Source organism: Enhydra lutris, unplaced genomic scaffold (genome assembly GCF_002288905.1).
Source record: "Enhydra lutris kenyoni isolate GAN:26980312 unplaced genomic scaffold, ASM228890v2 scaffoldscaffold3, whole genome shotgun sequence".
In the NCBI taxonomy this organism is placed as follows: Eukaryota; Metazoa; Chordata; class Mammalia; order Carnivora; family Mustelidae; genus Enhydra; species Enhydra lutris.
The window spans coordinates 82691237-82712904 of NW_019154087.1; the positions used below are offsets into that span (position 1 = coordinate 82691237).

The window sequence follows — 21668 nt, forward strand, 5'->3', positions numbered from 1 at the left end:
CATTTTTATTTTTATATTTTTTAAACAGACACAGTATAAATTAGTCTCCATAGCTTTCCAAGTTTTTTTTTTTTTTAAGTCCATACAAATTCAATGTGAGCAATGTGAGATTGCTAACAAATTTAGTGCAGTGTTGGAATGGACTAATAGAAATATATCTCATCTTTAGAACAATGTTAAGAACATCCACTCCACAGAGCTGCTGTGTGGATTAAACAGGATACTCGCACAAAACATCTAGCACAGTAAGCAGCCACAGACATGCTGATTCATTCCATTCACTTGACCTCTCCCCCGTCTAAAATCACAGCAACTACTGCTTGTACTGTTCTCTTCCTCGTGACATCTCTTACCAGTTTGGCTTTTATTATTTAACTTTTGCATAGTACTTTGAGTTTCACGGACATGGGTTTTGTCTGTTTAGCTATTTTTTTTAAAAGGGATTGGTTATATGGATATGCAATTTATAGTTTTTTTCTCCTGGTGTAAAATTTACACTCAACAGAATGCACAAAATCCTGTTACATTTTGCGTGCAGACAAAGGCACGCACTTGCACAATCCAAACTTCGAGATCTGGAACAATTCCTTCACCCCAGAAAGTGCGCTCGTGCCGACGCCCAGTCATTCCCCGACTTGCCCCCTCTGAGATGACCACTGTTCTGATTTTCTGTCCATCACAGATGACTTTGCCTGCTCTTGATTTTTATATAAACGGAGTTATACAGTATGTTCCCTCCCCTGGCATCGGTACACCATTTTTGAGATCCATTCACATTGTGTGTAACGGTAGCTGGTCTTTTTATTGTGCTCTGGTGTTTTCCAAGCCCTTTGGAGGCAGGGACTGCGCCGTAACTACTTATACCCCCATCCCCTGCCCCATGGCCCTTGTACGGAACGGTGCACATTGTAAGTGTTCTGCTGACATTTGGTGATTCAATGGATGAATGAACATATGAGTTATTTAATCAGTCAACAAGCCATTTAGACACAACCAAGTTTCACTTTTCTAACCCAGACAGTCTCTTATGTGCTCAACTTACCAAACAGCAGTGTTACATGTCCCGGGGCGAGCAGCCTGCCTGCTTGACTGTAGGAATCCAGGGATCTGCCCATTTGCAATCGCACTGCAGTGTTTGCTGCATTCGAGATACTGGCGAGAAAGTGAACTGCTGTCCTGGATGGGCTCCAGCAGGGCTGCGAGAAAGAGCCAACCTCGGGGCTTTGTCTCCTGCAGGCGGAAATGCTCATCCTCTATCTTTGCAAACTGTAAACCTCACATTTCTCCACCTGATTTATTAAATCATCAGAAAGGTCAGCAGAGAGAGCCAGGTGCCGCATGGGATGTTTCCGTGGCTGGTTAGTACCCAAACCACAGCAGCGGCGTGCATTCCCCTGTAGCTATGGCTGAACAAACAGGGTTAGTACTGTGGGGTTCTGACGGAGATAGCTATGACCTGCCTGAAATGACTACCAATTAAGCCCTTCAACATCACCAGCATATCCTCTTACCTCTGCGTCTGGTGACTGTGATTAAGGGCAAGACACCGTGGAGCAGGCCTCTGGGGAGGAAATACATTACCGAGGCTAGTTCTGTGGAGCGAGCATTTAGGGTTTGATCCCATCACCATCATTTCTGCTTGGACAGCAGCAAGTTCCTGTCATTTTGACTATTGCACGTGTTTTGAATACAAACCTGCTTTTCATCCTTAAGCTATTCAAATGACATTGCTTTCCTGCTGCCATCTAAATTTTATATAGCTGCATAGCACACTTTATGATGTATTACTTCACAACGTGATGCTATGAAATGAGGCATATTTTGTCACAATGGGGCAAATTTTCTTTCAAATATATTGCCCAAAAGATGGGGAGATTCATGAATGGTAATTCCTATGGTGAGCATACAGATAAAGAAATAAACTGGTGACAAGAAACAGAAGAAATCTATTTGTGGCTTCCCCAAACTAGACATTTTGTTGATTTTATTCATGTTTCTCTTTAAAAAGCTTAAGATCTATAGAAAGCATGATACACTCCAATAATAAGAGATTAAGTGCCAGCATTTTTTTCTTATTCTTTATAGCAATATTTAAAGTCACTTTATCAAACAAACCCTATTTACAAGGGCAGAAAATGAAAGGATTTTAAATAGAAAAAAGGCACAAGTCACAACATGGTCATTTAAAGGAGCTTAGATCAGTGGAATGGTATTATAACTCATTAATCCCAGGAAAGGTGCTTTGTAAACCGATGTTTACAGTAGTGCCGAAGAGGGGACATCACCAATTATGGGTCCACTGGTAGCCTCCAGTTTGTTTTACGTGGGGCTGTTTAAGAAATCTACAATAATCATAGTCGATTGCTATCACTAGCTGTCCCAAGGAAACGTTCTCGTTAACAGTCTTCCTGGTGTAAGTCAGTTGAGATTGGTGTCCTGAAAACACAAGAGGTTTAGGACATGCACACACTGCAGATTGTGGCATGCAATTATCAAATTCCACGGAGACATATGGAAGCAGCAAATGCTGCGGGCTGCAGTGTGTGTTACAAGGAGAGCACTACTCAGGCTGGAAGCAGATCGAGCTTCGGTCTGAAGGAACTGTGTGAGTTGGCAAATTATCTAAACTCTCTGGGCCTCAGCTGTTTCCTGCAGAACGACCACGATCTCAGGGGGATTTGGTAACTATTAAATTGGTATATATCAAAGGGTTGTCCTAGGGTCGGGATCCTGCATGTTTGCCTGTGTTGATTTCCTTCTTCCCTCCTGGCTTCCAAAGGCTACATGATGGCTACATGATGGTGAGGTGGCTGGGACCCGACTGCTATTCTGGACCAGGACTATTCCAATAGCTTCTGGTGGCAGGAGAATTTTGCTCATTTGCCCCACTTGCCCCCCAGACTGTTGCTTTTCTGAGACCTGCCTCCTAAGAATTTCAGTCTAAATTTCAGATTGTGCTTTTCAAAACAAATGCCATTACAGAACTTCCTGCTGTCCCAGAGTTTTAGTAAAATGCAATCAAAAGTGACCAGGTCCTGCCCACCCGGAGCTTTCTGAGTCTATTGGCCCTGGAGAAGCAACATTTTCTCAGTGGTTCTAAGAGTTATATTTTATGAGCTCTGTGGCAACAGGAATATATTTTACTTTTTAACTAAATTACCTCAAACAGTCCTTGAGGGGATTATGGATAGAATTCTATTAATGAGTTTCATCCACATACTTCTACATTTGCTTTTAAAATAACTTGTATCATCTAACAGTGTGTTTTATTGGCAGCCCTCAACCCATTTCATGTTGGTGGAGAATATGCTTAAAGGAAAATAAATGCTCAAGTGTGTATCAAGACCCAAAAGCCTTCTTCTGAAGAAATAACGACACCGTTCCAAACAACACTAATGCAGAAACAGTGCTGGTAGGGGAAGGAAAAGTCAAGATCCTTTTTTCTAAATAGATTTTCTAAAGCTGCTGATTTTACCTTTGCTTTGACACAGAGCAAATACCACATGGGCCTTCAGAGCAAAATGCTGGGAAGAGGATTTTAAAAGGAGGATGACTGGACAGAATATTTAAAAAGAGGCAGGCGCCTCGCTGAGGAAGGCTGAAAGTAGGCTAACCAAAACCCAGACATAGGCTGGGTTCAGGAACCCCCAGAAAGCAGGCTGTAGTGGAGACTGAGGTGGCTATGCCAGGAGCTATTTTAAAAAAGACTTGAGATCTACATTCAGAAATACCACTGTTGTGTCCTTCTCCTGACTCCCTGTGCACCGGGTCCAGCCGGGGCAAGGGCTGACCCACTCCACTCCAGTGCACCTCCCTTATCAGCCACCCAAAGGATGGCAGCAGGTGCCCCACAGGTTTCTTCCCTACAAGGCATTCCAGGGGCCCTGTAGCATCCATCATCCATTGGCTGCCTCCTCGCTCTTGGGGCAGCTTTCGTCCTCCGCAGTCAAAGGCTTCAGCCAGGAGCTGTGGCAAAAACGCTGATGGACTTAAGATCTCAGAGAGTGACCTGAAACTCAGAGGGAAGGGCGCTGGCAGAAAGAAAATGAATTCATGAATACCTAAGAGTGTGATGTCTGTAGGCAGCCTCACACACAGTGAATGTGACACAGTGTGGCTTCTGTGGGGCACAGTAAAACAAATCCATTCTGCCACTTTTCAGCCACTCTGGGTAACTGGGACCAGGCAAAACTATGATGTATCTAGGTTCTTTCCCTCACCCCCTCTCTCTCCCCAGAGAAGCTTTTCCCACTGTTGGATCACCTATGAACGTGAAGGCCAAGGACTGTGGGCTATAGAAAGTCATCAGAATAAGGGCCCTAACATATCTGTTAGAGCCAAGCCAAACCGCAGAGAGCCTAACGGCTCAGCCTTTAAATCCTAGAATGATTGATGTGGATGGACCTCTTGTTAGATTAAACTACAAACATTTATGTTTCTAAAGTTGCATTATTTGAGACTATGTTGTTTAGAAGCCCCATGCAAGTTCTCTAATGCAGTCTTTCTCTCTACCACCAAGGGCATGGGGTATCAGAAACGCAGGGTTTTTTTTTAGAGCTGCAAAGAACCCCAACGATTAAGCCTCATCCAACACTCCTGGCGGGCGAGGAGCGCAGTACTTGCGGGAGCAACTGTGTGGTACCGGCTCCAAGCACTTCACCGTCTCAGCCTCACGGGGAAAGCGGCGCCGGCGTTTCTGTTGGAAAACTGTTAGCATGGTTTCCCTTAGTTTGCTATTAAAAAAATTAGTTAAGTTGTACGTCAAAGGCTCCCCTTAAACAAATTAAGCAGAAACTAAGTGCTTGTGTAGAAAAATCTTAGTTATCCCGTGGAAATCTCTGCAATCCCTCCAGGAAACCAGGACTCCCTAGCATCATGTGCGTGAAATGTTCTGCAAACCTCAGGGTGCTATCAATGTGCATCAGGGCGTGCACAGTTTCGGGTATCGGGTGTTTCCTAAAGAAAATCCATGGATGTCTGACTGTATCTGTAATCTAATTATTAGAGTGAACCGGGGGGAAGAATCACGCGGCTATTCGCTGTCCGCTCCAGAAAGAGAAGTCTCGGATCTGAGTTCTCCTCCCGGGAGACCGCCCTGGGCGCTTTCCCGGCTGGCAGCAGCAGCTTCCCGCAGACAATCGGCCACCTGCCTGGCTTGTGGAAATCATCAGGTTGGACGCTACAAGATGTCAGAAGACGGAAAGGGGCTTTCAGGGTGTCGGAGTTGGTGGTGTCCAAGCAGGAATTTAGTTGGATGAAGACGACACAGGCAGCGTGGATCAGTCTGGAGGACCCGGCTGCAGAGCTCGCGGCTGCCTTTGTAAGGCGGTTCCCGCCCCCGCCCCTCGCCGGGTTAGTTTCAAACTCATTCTCGGCTCTCCCGCTCACCCCCACCTACATGCCTCAACATGCTAAAAACACCGGCGGCTTCATTCTCCAAAAAGAAATGGTAAAATCTAGGAACACCGAAAGGCTTATATTAACTGCTCTAAGGGTTAGAAATGCAAAAACCAACCCCTGCAGTGCCGCAGTTTCGTGTGTGTGTGAGTGCGCAGAAGCAGCTCATTAAAGAAAAAAGAAAAATCACTAGAAGAAAGGTGCCAGAAACACTTAAAGAAAATGCCAGAAACAGCTACAACGAAATACAAAACTTTCCTCCCATAAAGGCCTTATACACGCAAGCTTAAACTTTTCACTTTAATTTTGAAAGCCCTAGAGGCACTGCCTTGGCACCTTAAATCCCAACGGGGATGCTGTCAGAGGCCCCGGGTGGGGAAGGGGCGAGTTTGGGGGGAGAGTGTCTCCGAGGTACTAGGAATACAGAAATCTAAGGTGCCAGTGGGGAGTGAGAACCTATTATTGGGGACATGGCGTCCGCGCGGTACGGGGTCAAGGGAGTAGCTATGATGTGGGGGAAGGGCTGGGGAAGGAAATGAGTGAGGGGTAAGGGGTCGCAGGGAAAAATCCGGGCCTCGGAGACAAGTGGAAAGGACGAGCGCAGCAGCACCGGAGCCGCTCGTCTCTCGCCCCCGCCTTCCCTTTTGCGCAGAATCCTCCCCTTGGCTGCGGCAGCGCGCTGCCCCCACTGGCCCAGCGCGCCGTGATCGATCGCAGGCTGCGTCAGAATGCTCCCCGCGTATAAATAGGGGTGGCAGGACCGCGCCGAGCCGCACACAGCCATCCACCTTCCCCTCTCCCTCTCTCCCTCGTTCTTCTCTCTCTGTAGGCCTCCATCTCCGCCGCGAGCCAGAGGGGCTCGGACCGCCACCATGAGTTCCTTCAGCTACGATCCGTACTACTCGACCTCCTACAAGCGGCGCTACGTGGAGACGCCCCGGGTGCACATCTCCAGCGTGCGCAGCGGCTACAGCACCGCGCGCTCCGCTTACTCCAGCTACTCCGCTCCGGTCTCCTCCTCGCTATCCGTGCGCCGAAGCTACTCCTCCAGCTCCAGCTCCTTGATGCCCAGTCTCGAGAACCTCGACCTGAGCCAGGTAGCCGCCATCAGCAACGACCTTAAGTCGATCCGCACCCAGGAGAAGGCGCAGCTGCAGGACCTCAACGACCGCTTCGCCAGCTTCATCGAGCGCGTGCACGAGCTGGAGCAGCAGAACAAGGTGCTGGAAGCCGAGCTGCTGGTGCTGCGCCAGAAGCACTCCGAGCCCTCCCGCTTCCGGGCGCTGTACGAGCAGGAGATCCGCGACCTGCGCCTGGCGGCGGAAGACGCCACCAACGAGAAGCAGGCGCTCCAGGGCGAGCGCGAAGGGCTGGAGGAGACTTTGCGCAACCTGCAGGCGCGCTATGAAGAGGAGGTGCTGAGCCGCGAGGACGCCGAGGGCCGCCTGATGGAGGCGCGCAAAGGAGCCGACGAGGCCGCTCTCGCCCGCGCCGAGCTCGAAAAACGCATCGACAGCCTGATGGACGAAATCGCCTTTCTGAAGAAAGTGCATGAAGAGGAGATCGCCGAGCTGCAGGCTCAGATCCAGTACGCTCAGATCTCCGTGGAGATGGACGTGTCCTCCAAGCCCGACCTCTCCGCCGCGCTCAAGGACATCCGTGCTCAGTACGAGAAGCTGGCTGCCAAGAACATGCAGAACGCCGAAGAGTGGTTCAAGAGCCGCTTCACCGTGCTGACCGAGAGCGCCGCCAAGAACACCGATGCGGTGCGCGCCGCCAAGGACGAGGTGTCCGAGAGCCGCCGCCTGCTCAAGGCCAAGACCCTGGAGATCGAAGCATGCCGGGGCATGAACGAAGCGCTGGAGAAGCAGCTGCAGGAGCTGGAGGACAAGCAGAACGCCGATATCAGTGCTATGCAGGTAGGGCATCCGGCAAAACACAGTGGGGGGCGGGGAGGGAGCTGCAGGAGCAAGTTGTGGGGGTGGAGTGGGGGAGGGTGGAGAGCTGAGGGCGCGCCCAGAAAGTGGAGGCCAGAGATGGAGCATCCGCATGCAGCTATTAGGGAGTGGAACTTGGCTCCTCTGAGAGATGGGGTGGGAGGGGTGGGGCACTTGGAGGGAGGGCGGGGGTGAGGGCGCCACTGCAGTCTGAGGGGACGTGCTTGTTGCAGCAGAATCTAGCTCCGCATTAAAGCTGCCCAGCCCTGCAGTGGTGGGGTGGGGTGGGGTGAGGTGGGGTGTGGTGGGTGAAGGGGTGGGAACTGGGCGTTGCCCCTGGCCTGCCTCCCTAATGTCCTTTATTAACAAGTCCTTTTGCAGTACAGATTGGACCATCTGCTTAATTAATACATCAGAGAGGTTCTGAAGGATACCTGTGACCCAGCAGACTCAAGACTAGTTCTATCAACCACTCCTTGCCCTTAGGTAGACAGGAATGCAGTCAAAATTATAGTAGATGATGATGATGTTTGCAAGATGACATTTCTTTTTAAGGCTCTCCATTTTCTGGGGAGGAGAAAAAAATACAATTACATAGAAAATATTTTGGTACAATTATTGCTATTTTTTAATCTAAAAAGTAATATAGGTACATACAAAATATTTTAGATACAATTATTACTATTTTTTTTAATCTAGCTACTTCCTACTCTTGTAAATGGAGTAATTCTTGCTTGTGACTTGGATCAAGTTAACTAATGACTATGAAACAAAGTTTTTTGTAATCATTTAAAAATTTTTGCAGGTATTTTATGATCATTAGACTGTAGAAATTAAAAGAAAAAAATTTCTTCTATCCATTTTTATTAACATTTTTTTGTTTAAAGCTGGATTTTTTTTTTTTTCGTAATGCAAAGAAGGAGAGGTTAAAAAAGAGAGAAGGCTGTTGCTTTAGGGGAGATTTTATCTAAGGGGTGCTCTTTGGTGTTAAGTTGGTTAGGCCTTTGCAGCTGTACTACAGTTATGGCTGGATTTTTTTCCCCCTGACTTCCAACAGGACACAATCAACAAATTAGAAAATGAATTGAGAACCACAAAGAGTGAAATGGCACGATACCTTAAAGAATACCAAGACCTCCTCAACGTGAAGATGGCTTTGGACATTGAGATTGCAGCTTATAGGTAAGGACAGAGTGGGTAGTAGGAGCCATTCAGGCTTAGGAAGAAAATCAGCTTTTATTTATATTGAGTCCGAAACCTTCAAGAATAGTCCTTTGAAATAATTGTTTGCTTTTTGGCTTTTTCTAAGAAGGCAAACATTTCTTAGAATGTTGAGAAGGTATTTAGACAAATGCAGAAGATCTGACTCTGTGTAGTGAAGAGTCATATTCTTAGTTTCTCATTACATTTTAAATCAAATAGGGCTATTTTAAGTTTGTTTTTCTGTCTTTTTGTTTTTGTTTTCCTGGTGCCAGGCACAATATCCCTAGTCATGAAGTTTTGATAATTCCCAGCCCTGTTCTGGCTCTCCTTTTTCCTTTAGGGGTGGCATTAGGGAAGGAGGATGAATGGTGGGCTCAAAGCAGACAAAATTGTTCAACACACTTCCTGTGTTTCTCATTAACCCCATCCTCCCCTGCCTTCCCAGGAAACTCTTGGAAGGTGAGGAGACCCGACTCAGTTTCACCAGCGTTGGAAGCATAACCAGCGGCTACTCCCAGAGCTCTCAGGTCTTTGGCCGATCTGCCTATGGTGGGTTACAGACCAGCTCCTACTTGATGTCTGCCCGCTCCTTCCCGTCTTATTACACCAGCCACGTCCAGGAGGAGCAGATTGAGGTGGAGGAGACCATCGAGGCTGCAAAGGCGGAGGAAGCCAAGGATGAACCCCCCTCTGAAGGAGAAGCCGAGGAGGAGGAGAAGGAGAAGGAAGAGGCTGCTGAAGAGGAAGGAGCTGAAGAGGAAGAAGGTATGGTAAAAAGGAAATTCCTACAAGGTCAAGTGCAGTCAGGGCATGGGTGTGTGTTAGATGGCTAAGAGAAGTGAAGCCTTGCTTATGCCAAGGAACTTTTCTTCATAGATGACTTTAGAACCTTAATCGATACCTTTAGTTACTCCACAAGCCTTTCATAAGTACCCAGTTTCTCAAATTGGCTGTCCCCTCTGCTTAGCTTGGTAGCTTTTTGAAGATAACATTTCAAAAATGTTTTCCTCTTGCTGTCTTTTTATTCTTATTAAACTTAAAAAAAAAATCCATTTGACCCAGCAGTTGAGTGGCCTTAAGAACAAAAATAGTTTTTTGTTTTTTTTTAAATAATTGTTTGCTTTTTGGCTTTCTTCTGAGAAGAAGGCATTGAGTTCAGTGGCCAGCATCATCAGTTGAATGAGTGTTGGGGGATGGAGCTGGGAAGGTTGGGGGGAGCTTTCTGACAGTTGGAGTTCCACACAAACCTTAGCAGAAATGTTTGGAATGACTTGCCCTGGATTTGGAGCTTGTACGTTTGCTTTTTATGTCAAAGCTGCCAAGGAAGAATCTGAAGAGGCAAAGGAGGAAGAGGATGGAGGTGAAGGAGAAGAAGGAGAAGAAACCAAAGAAGCCGAGGAGGAGGAGAAAAAAGACGAAGGTGCTGGGGAGGAGCAAGCGACTGAAAAGAAAGATTGAGCCCCTCTGTCCTTAATCCTTCCAGGAAGAATTCTCCTGAAATCAGGTCAACCCCATCACCAACCAACCAGTTGAGTTGCAGATACTATATGAATTAAGAAGTCAATATATGTATAATTCAGAGATGACTTAGGTTGGACATTCCATGTCGTGCTATGACTTTCCTCCTTACGCAGAGCACCTGTTTGCTTGCAGAGTGGCTTCCTGGCTTGCCGCCAGCCTGTGCATGGTCCTTGCTTATGAGTTCAGGATCTATGGCAATGTGAATAATTCAGATGTTTACAATAAAAAAATGAATAAACGAATTCACTAATGTTAATGTTAAACTTCATGGTACAAATAGTCCTTCGAACCTTTGGTGGTTATAAATTAAAGACCTCGAATCATGTGCAATAAATAGTAAATAAAGTTACACTGAATGACATTTTTTGCTGTGGTTGTTGACTTAATTAAAATATCTTAAAGTACCAATAGAAGCCAACTGGACTATCGACCTCCAAATTTTTTTTTTAAGTCCCCAGTTTTAACAATTACGATGGATTTTTTTCCCCCTAATTGGTAATTCTGAGGGATACCTTTACGTCATGACCATTCATAAAATCTCTCCCCTCAAAAATTTTGCTGATAATAAACTTGAGTAAATGGGAGACTCTGGGATTCTTCTTTTATTAGCAATATATCTGTCCCATACAAGGTACTATATAATGTTGGAAATGGCTTTCTTGGAGGCAGTGGTGTAATATGAAAAATACACCTTTTGTGGTAAATAGGTAACCTAATAATGCAATGTGGCCAGAATATGAATCCCACCCATCCGTTACTATAACCACATTATTTTAATATAGTCCAAATACCATGGGCAGAAGTGGAAACCCAAGCAATTGAAATAATTAGAAGGAATATCTTCCTTCCATGTGTAATTTCTGATGGAGGGAGTAAGAATATCAAAGATGATTTGCCGTTGCAAACATGTTGCCTGCAATCCTGAGCTCATGTCGGTGTGTTAGTAGCTTGATTCTGTTGCCTCAAGTAAATGACATTTAATGCTACCCACTTTAAACTTTTTTAAAAACTACAGATAACAGATAATGAAATTGTTACCAGTCAGTAAAGGGAGGAGATTATATACCTGTATGTTGCATTGTTCTGCATGTCTTTATTGGGAAATATTTGGCTTTCAGTGATAGCTCTAACTGGTTGGACATTGCATCAGATACACACCCCATTCATCCTCTCTGTTCACTGTAAAGTCATGAAAGTTCTTGCACTTGCACTTGATGTGGAATGTAGATGAAATTACTGATTATCTGCTGTTCTGCTTTTGTTCTTACATAATTGCTGTCAGCTAATTTCGTTCAGCCTTTGTTCTTTAGACAACTTTCAAAAAAGTCGGCAAATTTAACCTGAAAGCAAAGTGGTCTCCATTTAAATTTATCTGATTCTTCGTACTACCTATTTCTCATTAAATATATGTCACCACACAAATAGGTAAAGTCATTTATTTATCATGATGCTATGAGTTTGAACTATGAAGATTCTCAGTATATTGGCTTCTGTAAAGATAAGTCTCCTCAGAAACCAAGCTTTTCACATTTATGTTCATTAAATATGGGATGCTACATATGAGAAGTCTAAGATAGATACGAATTACATGTTAAAAAAGAAAAAGTAACTTTAGCCAAATGGAAATGGTTGGTTTCAGAATTACTTGAAGTAACAACACTGTACCATATTCTATCCTGTGTGCCATAATAAAATACTAAAAAAAAAAAAAACCCTAAACTAAATGGATTTGAAGTCTTTAAAAACATTTCCTTAAATTTGGGACCTAGCTCAGTACCTCTATCTCTTCTGCCTCCCTCAAAACTCCAGTTCTCTTTCAGTATCCCCTCTCCCAGTTGATGACAGCACTCCCTAGTCAGCCAATTCTGCAAACTGGAGACTGGACAGGCATGACATCATGCTTCCCATTTCCTCTCCTCAGTCCCTCTGGTTTAACCTAACCAAGTTTTACTGATTTTATTGCCTATATATCTTGAACCTATCCATCCACACTTCTCCATTTACCCTGACACCACCCTAGGAACCTTCCAGTGTCTGTCTACTAGTGTCTTTCTTTGATCAGCACACTACAGTAAGCCATCCTTTAAAAAAGACATTCTGATTATGTCATCCCCTTGACTAAAACCCTCCGATAGTTTCCCATTTTTTAAAAAGATTATTTATTTATTTATTAGAGAGAGAGAGCACAAGCAGAAGCAGGGAGAGCAGCAGGCAGAGGGGGAGAGAAGCAGGCTCCCCACTAAGCAAGGAGCCTGATGGACACGGGACTTCATCCCAGGACCCTGGTATCATGACCTGAGCTGAAGGCAGATGCTCAATTGACTGAACCACCCAGGCACCCCAGTTTCCCATTTCTTTTAAGATAAAAATCAAAATCTTGAAACTGATCTTGAAGGACTGCATTGACCTGAGCCCAACCTCCTTCTCTGATCTCATCTTCTCTGTATCCCCTTGTCCCTTACTTCCCATGCTTCAGTCACCCCGGCCCTCTGTTTTTTCACCTGTTACAAGAGTTTTGCTGATGTTTCCATCTGAAGCACTCTTCTTTCCTTCCCTCATTCTTGCCCAGCTGAAGTTCAGTTGTCATTCCCTTGGGAAGCCTTTCCTACCTGGGCTAAATTCCTCTACTAAATGCGTTCTTAAGACCATGTAGACTTCATAGACATTTACACAATTGTAATCAGCATCTGTGTCCAGGATCGTTTGATAAATGTCTGCATTCCCTGCTAGAGTTTGATCTTCAGAAGTATGGTAATCAGACTTCCTGCTCACCATTTCATCCCAAGCATCTAGCATTGTTTCTACCATAGTAGAACACAAAGAAATAGTGAATTGATAACTTCTTGACAGATGAGAATGCCTAGAAAACCAAGAGTATTCCTTTAATCAGTCCCACTCCAAGTTCCAACACCTCGCGATCCAAGAATTTATTCTGGATTCTAGTGTTCTTGTTTTGGAGCCGTGGCCATATATCCCCATCCCCACCCCAACTCCAGCCTCAACTGTTTTTAGCTGCATATAGGTTCAATGGTTGACGTGTCAGATCCTTTCTAGATTAGTGATTCAAAATTCCTGAAAAACATGTGGAAGTTTAGGCTAAATGGGAAATATACATAGAATTATGATGTCCACACTAAAATCCATCAATTAAAGGTAATTGCCCAACTTAGTGTAAAGATTCATTCCTAGCATTCAGCTGGTAAGTAGTCAATTTGATTACTTCTTTTTCCCCACATGGAGCTTTTAATGCTTCAGAATAGTCACTGTGTCCCAGGCACTGATCTAAAGGCATTATATATATTAACTCATCAATTCCTTTCTTACGTCAATATTCTCAGTCCTATGATTGTCATGCCCATTATACAGAAGAGAAACTACAATTAGGTAAGTTGACAGAGGTCACACAGCTAGTTTGTGGAAGGGCTGGGATTCAGCCTCAGTTCTAAAGTCCATGCTCTTAACCAGTACATCATGCTGCCTTTCCTTGGCAGTCAGGTTGAGATGCATCTTTGTGGAATCAGAGCAGATCTTCACAGGTGTGTGTTGTGACAGTGGCGGCCTGGGAATTTGCACACAATTATTGGAATTCTCATGAAGCAATTCTTGTACCAGTCAAGGGGCAATGTCCCATTGTAGTTCCTTAGGATGCACAAGCTTTTCTTTAATTTCTTTGATTATTTATGTCCGTATCTTAATTCCTCTGCCTAACTGTAAGCTGTTGGAAGGCAGGAATTGGGTTTTATAAACAGAGATCAGTTTGAAGTTTATCTTTAACAATCATCAACTTTCAGGGATGTTGGTTCTCAGGGTGTTGTTATTCTATTCGGTTATAGCTTTCTAGTTTTGTTCATATTTCACTGGCTCTATTGCTTTTTCTCTTTCTGTTCTTCCTCTTTTTCATCCTCCTTCCTCTTTCTTCTTTCATGTTTTCTTGTTGTAAGCTATTCCAAGTCATTTTGGGAAGTGGATAAAAGTTGACTAAATAATTAAATGTCTTGATTTCCTTCTACAACATCCAATGAAGTGCCTTGCATTTAGTGGGCCTCTGAATAAATACTTCTAGAATGGCAAAGGTTTAATGTGTATAAGAACTTTCCATAAATATGGCCAGGATGAAGAATTTCTTCTTTCTTCCTTGGAAACAGAGTGTGAGATACCAGAATTGGTCCAGCCTTGGTTCATGTTTGAAAGGGTGTTCCAGTGGGTAATTCCCAGTATTTTCCTCTTTGGAAGATGTCCAAGCAGTTTGGAGTACAGAATTACAGAATTACACAGACTATGCATGGGGCCCATTTTCAGTTATGGTCTTCTAGAAAATTCCCAGTGAAGGTCTTATGTGAGAGCTAGAAAGTCAAAAGGTAAAGCATCATGAGAAAAAGAAAATTTCAGCAGCCCAAGACCGTAACTATTGGTAGCCTTTTAATCCTACTTCAATGTAGATAATTATTTGTAGGGAGGGTTTAAAAAAATATAACAACAGTATTCAAACAAACTTAAATTGAAAAAATCATATTTCCTCCATTCAAACACCATTATTTTCATTGATATATTCTTCTTTAGTCCTTGCTTCTAATTATGCATATTTAGACATAGCATGTCCATTCATTTCACTCATATTAATCATGTGACAGGCTGTGTTCTAAGTACAAGGAGTACGACAGACAATATCCCTGCTTTTAGGGACTACAGTGGGGTATGTGTGTGCATAAATGGACAATAAGCAAGTAAATTAGTTAATAAGTAGGTGACACTGGATTTGGGCCAGGCAGGCAATGATCTGGGGAAAGAGTGTTCCAGGTAGGGGGAACAGCAAGTGCAAAATCTTGGCTTGAACCCAAAAAAATGCCTTCAGCCCATTGCTGAGCACTATGAATGAGACAAGAGAGTAAAAGACAGGATGGAAAGTAAAACAGCAAAGGCCAGATTATATAGGGGCTTATAGACCAAGGAGTCTCAGTTTTATTCCTTGTGCAACAAGAACGTTCTGAAGGGGTTAAGCAGGGGAAGGTGGCATGGTCTGATTGCTACTTCATGAGGACCACTTTGACTCCTGCAGAGAGAATGGATTTTAGGAAAAGCAAGAATCAAAGCAGAATGACTAACTAGACGGCCATTTTAGTCCAGATGAGAGAAGGTCATGTGATGACCCAGCAGAAGGCGCAGTAGTAGACATAGCATGATGTGGAATGATTTAGGAAATTCTTGAGGTAATATTTTATTGACAGAGTGAATGCATGGAGAGGGAAAGTAGTAAGCGGTACCTTATTTTTGATAAGTATATAATATTCATCAAATTAGTATGCAGTAAGTATTAGCTATGGATTTCTGTGTAGCAAATCACTCCAAAACTTAGTGGCTTAAAACAATGCCAACCTCCCATTATTTCTTAGTCTTTGCAGATCAGGAGTTTGGGAGTTTGCTCTGTTGGGGTGTTCTGACTCTGGATCTCCAGTGCGGTTGCAGCCAGATGTTGGCTGAGGTTACGGTTATCTGCAGGTTTAACTAGGCCTGCAGAATCTACTCCAAGGTGGTTCACTGACTTGGCTTGCAATTTCTGCTCCACGTGGGGCTCTCCATGGGAGCTACTTGTGGATCTTTACAATATGGCAGCTGGCCTCCCCCAAAGCCAGGATTCCTGGAAACCAAGGTAGAAGTTGCACTGTCTTTATGACTTAGCCTTCAAAGTCACACACCATCATTTCCACTGTATTCTTTTGGTCACAGAAACCAGCCTTTCTGATTCAGTGGGAGAAAGAACTACAAAATGACATAAACATCCAGAGGTGAAGATCACTGGAGGTCACCACAAGATAGTGGGCATGTGATGATTTCTTTCATGAATAATCATCTATCCAGCTTTAAATATTCTTCTTTTTTCTAATCAGAGTTCTTAACTGATCAGTTGTGCCAATTTAAGTTTAAAAATATGTTCATGAAAAGTATAGGCAGCTTGGCAATGAATATCTTTATCGATAGATTTCTTCACAGTTGCCCTTCTATGGAAGTATTTCTTTAGTAATTCCCCTAGGGGGATTATGTGTTAAAAGGGTATTATGCACATCCGAATAGCTCCTCATATGTATTCCCATATTATTTTTCTATAAAGCTTGATTGTTATACTTCAAAGCCTTAGCTTTCCTGTATGAATTCATTTGAAATGAAATATGTATTATTTTAGTTAATTAGGAAAAATGTGGTAGCTACTAACACGTGACCTATGGTAGACGGTGACAGGAAAATAAAAGTGTTTCTTGATTTGTGAGGTGGTCAAACCTATCCCAGTTGACCTCAGATTCTTTTTTTTTTTTTTAATACCTGAGATTCTGATATAGGACACACAGAATTTTAAATGAAACACTTCTAATAAACAAAAGGTATGTTGATCACAGCTGGTCTTAAATATGAAGTGGCTTTAGAAAAAACCTCAGAGGCTGTGGATGAGACTCAGGTTTCTTGTAGCTATTAAAGACATTTTCATTTGTGCATCGATGGCCATTGATCCCTTAGCTCTTAGCTAAATGCCGCTCTTTCAATCTATAGCTACCCACGTCTGTATAATTTCATAGAGACTACAAGCCATTTCCTGATAGGACCACTAAAAAGTAAACAAAGAAACAAAAGAAAACAAAACCCTAGCAGGATGCTTCCCTGCAGCAAAACTAACATTCCTTTGTTACTTTGTATCTCCCCTATTACTAAAGACAGAAACCCTATATTAAAACTCTGAGTTTCACCTAATCATCTCTTGTTTGAGAGGGAGGAATGATCTGCTCATTCTGAGCTGTTAATGTATTTCTAATTATTTAGTCCCTGGAAAATCCCACTTTTTTACTGCAGAGGTTAAAACACACAGGCATCCATGCTCACACCCACTGGAGAGAACCTCTGGCTTTCTCCTTCTTCTCCCCCACCTAGGCACACTCCCGGGAGCCTATGTGTGAAAGAGAATCTTAAGTGTAAGCCACCAATCGTTCACACAGTTTAAGACAAAAGAATTGGTGTCAGACATGTGAAATCAGAGGGCGATTTTGAGGCGAGAATAAAATGCGTCACCTTCCCCAGACACAGATTCGTGTTGGTTCCAGGGACTGGCCGGGTTCCGAAGACGCCGAGTCCTGGGAATGCTGCACTGAGTGCGGGAATGTGTGTGCAGCCGCCAAAGGGCCTTAGTACTTTAGTGACTTAGTCGCAGCACTTGAGAAAGATAAAGGAGCCAGAGACAGCTTGTTCTCTATTCCCCCCTGTAACTTCGTGTCTGCCCCCAATGCCTTCCGGTCTCCTGGAAGAGTGGAAATTAGAAAATGGCCAGGGTGCCTCGGGAGAGAGCTGTAGCCATCCAGAACTCGGCCGAAGTCTCCAGAAACGAGGAGTGGAGGCTGACTGCGGCTTCTGCAGCACTGCGGCACGTTTCCCGGGGTGACACACAGCTCTTCAACAAAGCCCACCCCTCCCACCCCCCTGTCACGCAAAGCAATCCACTCCTCGTATTTCTGGGGGGGGGGTGTTATTTGGCCACTCACCCCTCAGTTTGTTATTCTGAGACAGGGTGAGGCAGGCGTCTTTCGGTTCAAGTCGCCGAAGCCTGGAGCCTCTGCAGCCCTGCACCGCCCCCTGCACCTCCTCCCTGCCCGCCTGTAAAACAACACTTTGCTCAAACTCAGGGATCGTTTAAGCAAGAGGAGTAGAACCGTCCTTTCGCGCAACGGCAGGGCGTCCTTGCTGAGGAGCTGAAGGTCTAATTGTAGATTCAGGATCTTTCCTTCCTGTCTGCCCGGGACCAGCAAGACTCTCTCCCGACACCCCAGACCCGCGCTGTGGCGGAAGGAAGACCGCAAGGCGGGATCCGGGAGCCTTCGCCGGGAGCTGCTGTGTTTCTAGACAGAACGGAGAGCATTTGATGGTGTTTTAGAATTACACCGAAAACATGTAGCGTTCTCATACTTCTAAAAGTAATTTGAACAATACACCTCCGTGACCTGTTAGAATCTAATAAGCTGAGATGAAAGTCTTTGAAAAATCAAAATGTTCTCTAAAAAGGCCAAATGTCACTTTTTTTTTTTTTTTTTAACCCTCACTCACTGTAAGCCGCCCTCCGGGTCACCTCAGCGCCACCCGACTCTGGTCGCCGCTGGTCACAGCTCTTTTCTTTTTTTTCTTTCTTTCCATCTTAGCAGAAGAGACCCAGAGCACCGGGTCCGGCCCGGGGGTGGACGGGGGGCGGGGGGAGCTTAACTTGCTGCTTCTGTCCGCGCAGTGAATGGTCAGAGCCCAGGAAGCCGGCGAGGCGCCGGGACCCGGTGCAGCCCGCAGCCCCCCAGGGAGAGCGATCCCCGCAAAAGTGCAGAATGAGGCCGCGGCAAATTCTCTAGCGACTGGGACCCCCGCCCCCACCCCACCCCGCACGCGGCGGAGTTCCAACACTTGAATGTTTCAGAGCAGATTGGGTGATACACATTTTCGGCAGGAAGCCCAGTCATTTGGGGTGGGGCGGAGAAGGGAAGGCGTGGGGAGGCGCTCGGAATCCTCCTTTTGCTGGATCTTTCTCCAGGTCGCCGCTCCTGGACTACACCCCGGAAAGGTCCGCAGCGGCACTGCCCCCACTGCGGTCGCCGGGCGGGCGCGACTCGGCGTCTCGCCAGAAATGCAGCCTCTCGGGAAACTTCTCTCACCCGTCCTTCTCAGCAAGCTCAGAGGTGTCTCAGCCACGGCGGGGGCGGCTCCGGGAGCCCAGGCTGGAACAGGCGAAGGCGGGGTAGGGGGGCAACCGCAGTCTTACGAGGCTATGCCTCTTCCCTCGGAGGCCTGGCCTGAAGCTTAAGCCGCTCAGGAATCGGATTTTAATGTAAAGAAACCGGACTCTGAGGCTTCGGCAGTGCTGCGGTGGGGGTAGGAGCTGGAGGGAGGGGACCAGACCCGGAGAAAGCAGCTCAGCCGCAGGCGGGCTTGGTGCGATTACTTTCCGATTTCGTGGTGGGGGTGCACCAGCTGCCTTTGCATCACTTGGGTGCTTGTTAGACATGCAGAGCCTTAGCCCCACCCCAAGCCTATTGAATTAGACCCTGCATTTTAACCTGCACTCAGGGGGTTCAGGTGCACATTAAGCTTGAGAAACCCTAGTAAAGAAAAGAACCAGTTTAGATCTGCAGCTCACTCCCACTCTTGTGGGGAGGGCGGTGCAGAGAGGGGAGGCGGAGAAGGTAGTAGGCCTTTCTGCATATCACCAGGGAGGCAGGTAGAGGCTCAGCTTTCTCCCTTTGCACGTTACCAGCTAAGCACTGGCCAATGGCTAGACATTAATTTCATGTGTTTTCTTCTAAACATTCACTTATGATCCTGGACAGTTTTGGTGGAAGAACCAGCACTCACTTCCATTTGGAGGCCTGCAGAAGTAGGGCCATTCCCTACCTCCCTTTGTAATGTTCTGAGGCCTTCATCCCCCAGACCCTTTGAGGGTGCCCAGGCCCTTGTGGGAAAACTTAAAAAGGAGAACCCAAGTGAAAATTACTATTATAATATTCTCTTGTTCTTTTCTCCCCCGGGTGGATGGTGGTTAGAAAACGTGCACTGGAAATTTCTGTGGACCTCATATCTGCCCCAGGGACAGATTTAGCCTGGCGTGGGACCAGGCAGAGTGAGCACTGGTGTATGGGAGGCCCAACAGAAGGGAGAAGGCAAGGTGCAGAAGAGGGTTCAAGACCTCTGAGCCCATATGCTGGGGCAGTCTTTGTCCTGGGGGTAGATGCCAGGTTCCGGGACTCATTGTAGGCCACATCTGCTGGTACGGGTTCCGGGAAGTTTATATCATTCATTCATTCAACAGATAATTTACAAGTACCTCTTATAGGCCAGATACTGTACTTCAGCCCTGGGGGACTCAGCATTTACAGTAAAAATGTCCTATTTTCATAGAGGCAGATGAGTTTTAAAAAACATACATGTTATCTCCAGTGATATGGGTAATAATGAAAAATGAAGTAAGGTAAATGGGATAGAGTCTGATCGGAAGGTGTACTTTTATGTTGGTTGATTAGGGAACGTCTCTCTGTTAAGGTGACATTGATTGGAGATTTGAAACAAGTGAGAGAGAAAGCAGATAAATGGGGGGCCCTGAGGTGGGAGCCTGCTCTGTGTGTTGGAATAAGAATAAAGAGGTCAAGGCGAGAAGTGGTACGAGGTGAGGTCAGAAGAGGTAGTGGGTGAGAGAGGTGGGGCCTTGCGACGGAGCCAGGACTTTTGATTTTACAGTGTTGGAGATGTTAAGCCATGGGAAGTCTTTGGAAGGTTTCCAGTCAGAGCAATGACATGGTGTGACTTGTGCATTAAGAGTCACTCTGGTTGTGTGTTGAAGATGAGTGAAGGGGGCAAGTGTGGAGGTTCCTGACTGTTGGTGAGTAATGATGATGATTTGTTCATGGATCCTTGTGTTGGGGGTACAATAGAATACTCCTGGGTTGGGGTAGAATTCTGCATAGATTTTGGAAGTAGAGCCAGTGGAATTTGCTGGAAGAAGGGATGTGGGAGAATGAGTGGAGTCAAGGATGACTCCAGATTTATAATCTGAAGAAGTGGGAGAATGAAGTTTTTCCTGAAAGAAACGGGGGAAGATGCAGCAGGTTTTGGAGCAGGAGCAACATCAAGGGTAGGTTTTGTCCGTGTTATATGTGAGGCTGCCATCAGATATGTGTGTTTGAAGTTCAATGCTTGGGGTATAAATCTTGCTAGTATTTTGAAGCTCTCTTCTTCCATACCATTAGCCCTTCAAAGAAAGAGCTCCACGGAGTACAAGATTTTCATCAAGTGATAGAGCTCCAAAGTGAGAAGTTACCTAAGATATTTCCTGTTTTACATACAAGGAAACAGATTCAGAAGAATAAAGTGACTGACATGATGCAATTGGTTATAACAGAGCTGGAACTGGAGTCTAAGACTCCAATGTGTTTCCCTGCACCATACAGTGAGGTCTCATCAAAAATAATGTCATTGTTGAGGCACTTGGGTGGCTCAGTCATTAAACGTCTGCCTTTCGCTCAGGTCATGATGCCAGGGTCCTGGGATGGAGCCCCACGTTAGACTCCATGCTTGATGGGAGGCCTGCTTCTCCTTCTCCCACTCATCCTGCTTGTGTTCCCTCTCTTGCTGTGTCTCTCTCTTCCAAATAAATAAATAAAATCTTAAAAAAATAATGTTATTGTTATTCTTGTTCTTTAGTAGATTATGTTGTAGTTTCGTTCAGTTACACAACACTGGTTGAACAGTGGAAAGATCCATGTTGTTAAACGTGGAATTTTCTCTTCCTCTCCCCTTACTCCCCCTCTAGGATTTTTGACTTTGTTATTGATCATTTGCTGTCTAACACATGAAATAGTTCTATCAGGGGTTGCCTCTTGCCTTGGAAATAAGTGTGTAATTCAGACAAGCTCAAGGTGTTTGACTCATCTGTCTTCTTTGGCTCTTCAGATCGACAGTGAGTTGTTCATGTGAAAAAACATACAGTTTGAGAAACCACGTGAAATTTTCTTCTTAAACAGACACTTTCCTGTGAAATAAGCAAATTGAATTTAAGTGCTTAGTTTTCAATTCAGTGAACTAGTTGAGTAATTCAGACTTGAC

The 21668-nt window shown here is 45.1% G+C and overlaps 1 protein-coding gene across 1 annotated transcript; it reads left to right on the plus strand.

Moving 5' to 3' along the window:
- Positions 1-5780: 5780 nt before the first annotated feature.
- On the plus strand, positions 5781-11768 carry LOC111155116 (neurofilament light). The gene is made up of 4 exons (XM_022515181.1): positions 5781-7316; positions 8392-8516; positions 8983-9302; positions 9853-11768. Exons 1-4 carry the CDS (start codon positions 6270-6272, stop codon positions 9993-9995), a joined length of 1635 nt encoding a protein of 544 aa, XP_022370889.1. The 5' UTR covers positions 5781-6269; the 3' UTR covers positions 9996-11768.
- The last annotated feature ends 9900 nt before the right edge of the window (positions 11769-21668 follow it).

What these genes read in the sequence shown, in the direction of transcription:
- LOC111155116 (XM_022515181.1), top strand. Translation starts at nt 6,270, where the DNA reads ATGAGTTCCTTCAGCTACGATCCGTACTACTCGACCTCCTACAAGCGG. An exon ending in ATTGAGATTGCAGCTTATAG is followed by an intron (nt 8,517 to 8,982) that starts GTAAGGACAGAG and finishes CTGCCTTCCCAG; the next exon opens with GAAACTCTTGGAAGGTGAGG. An exon ending in AGGAGCTGAAGAGGAAGAAG is followed by an intron (nt 9,303 to 9,852) that starts GTATGGTAAAAA and finishes TTTATGTCAAAG; the next exon opens with CTGCCAAGGAAGAATCTGAA.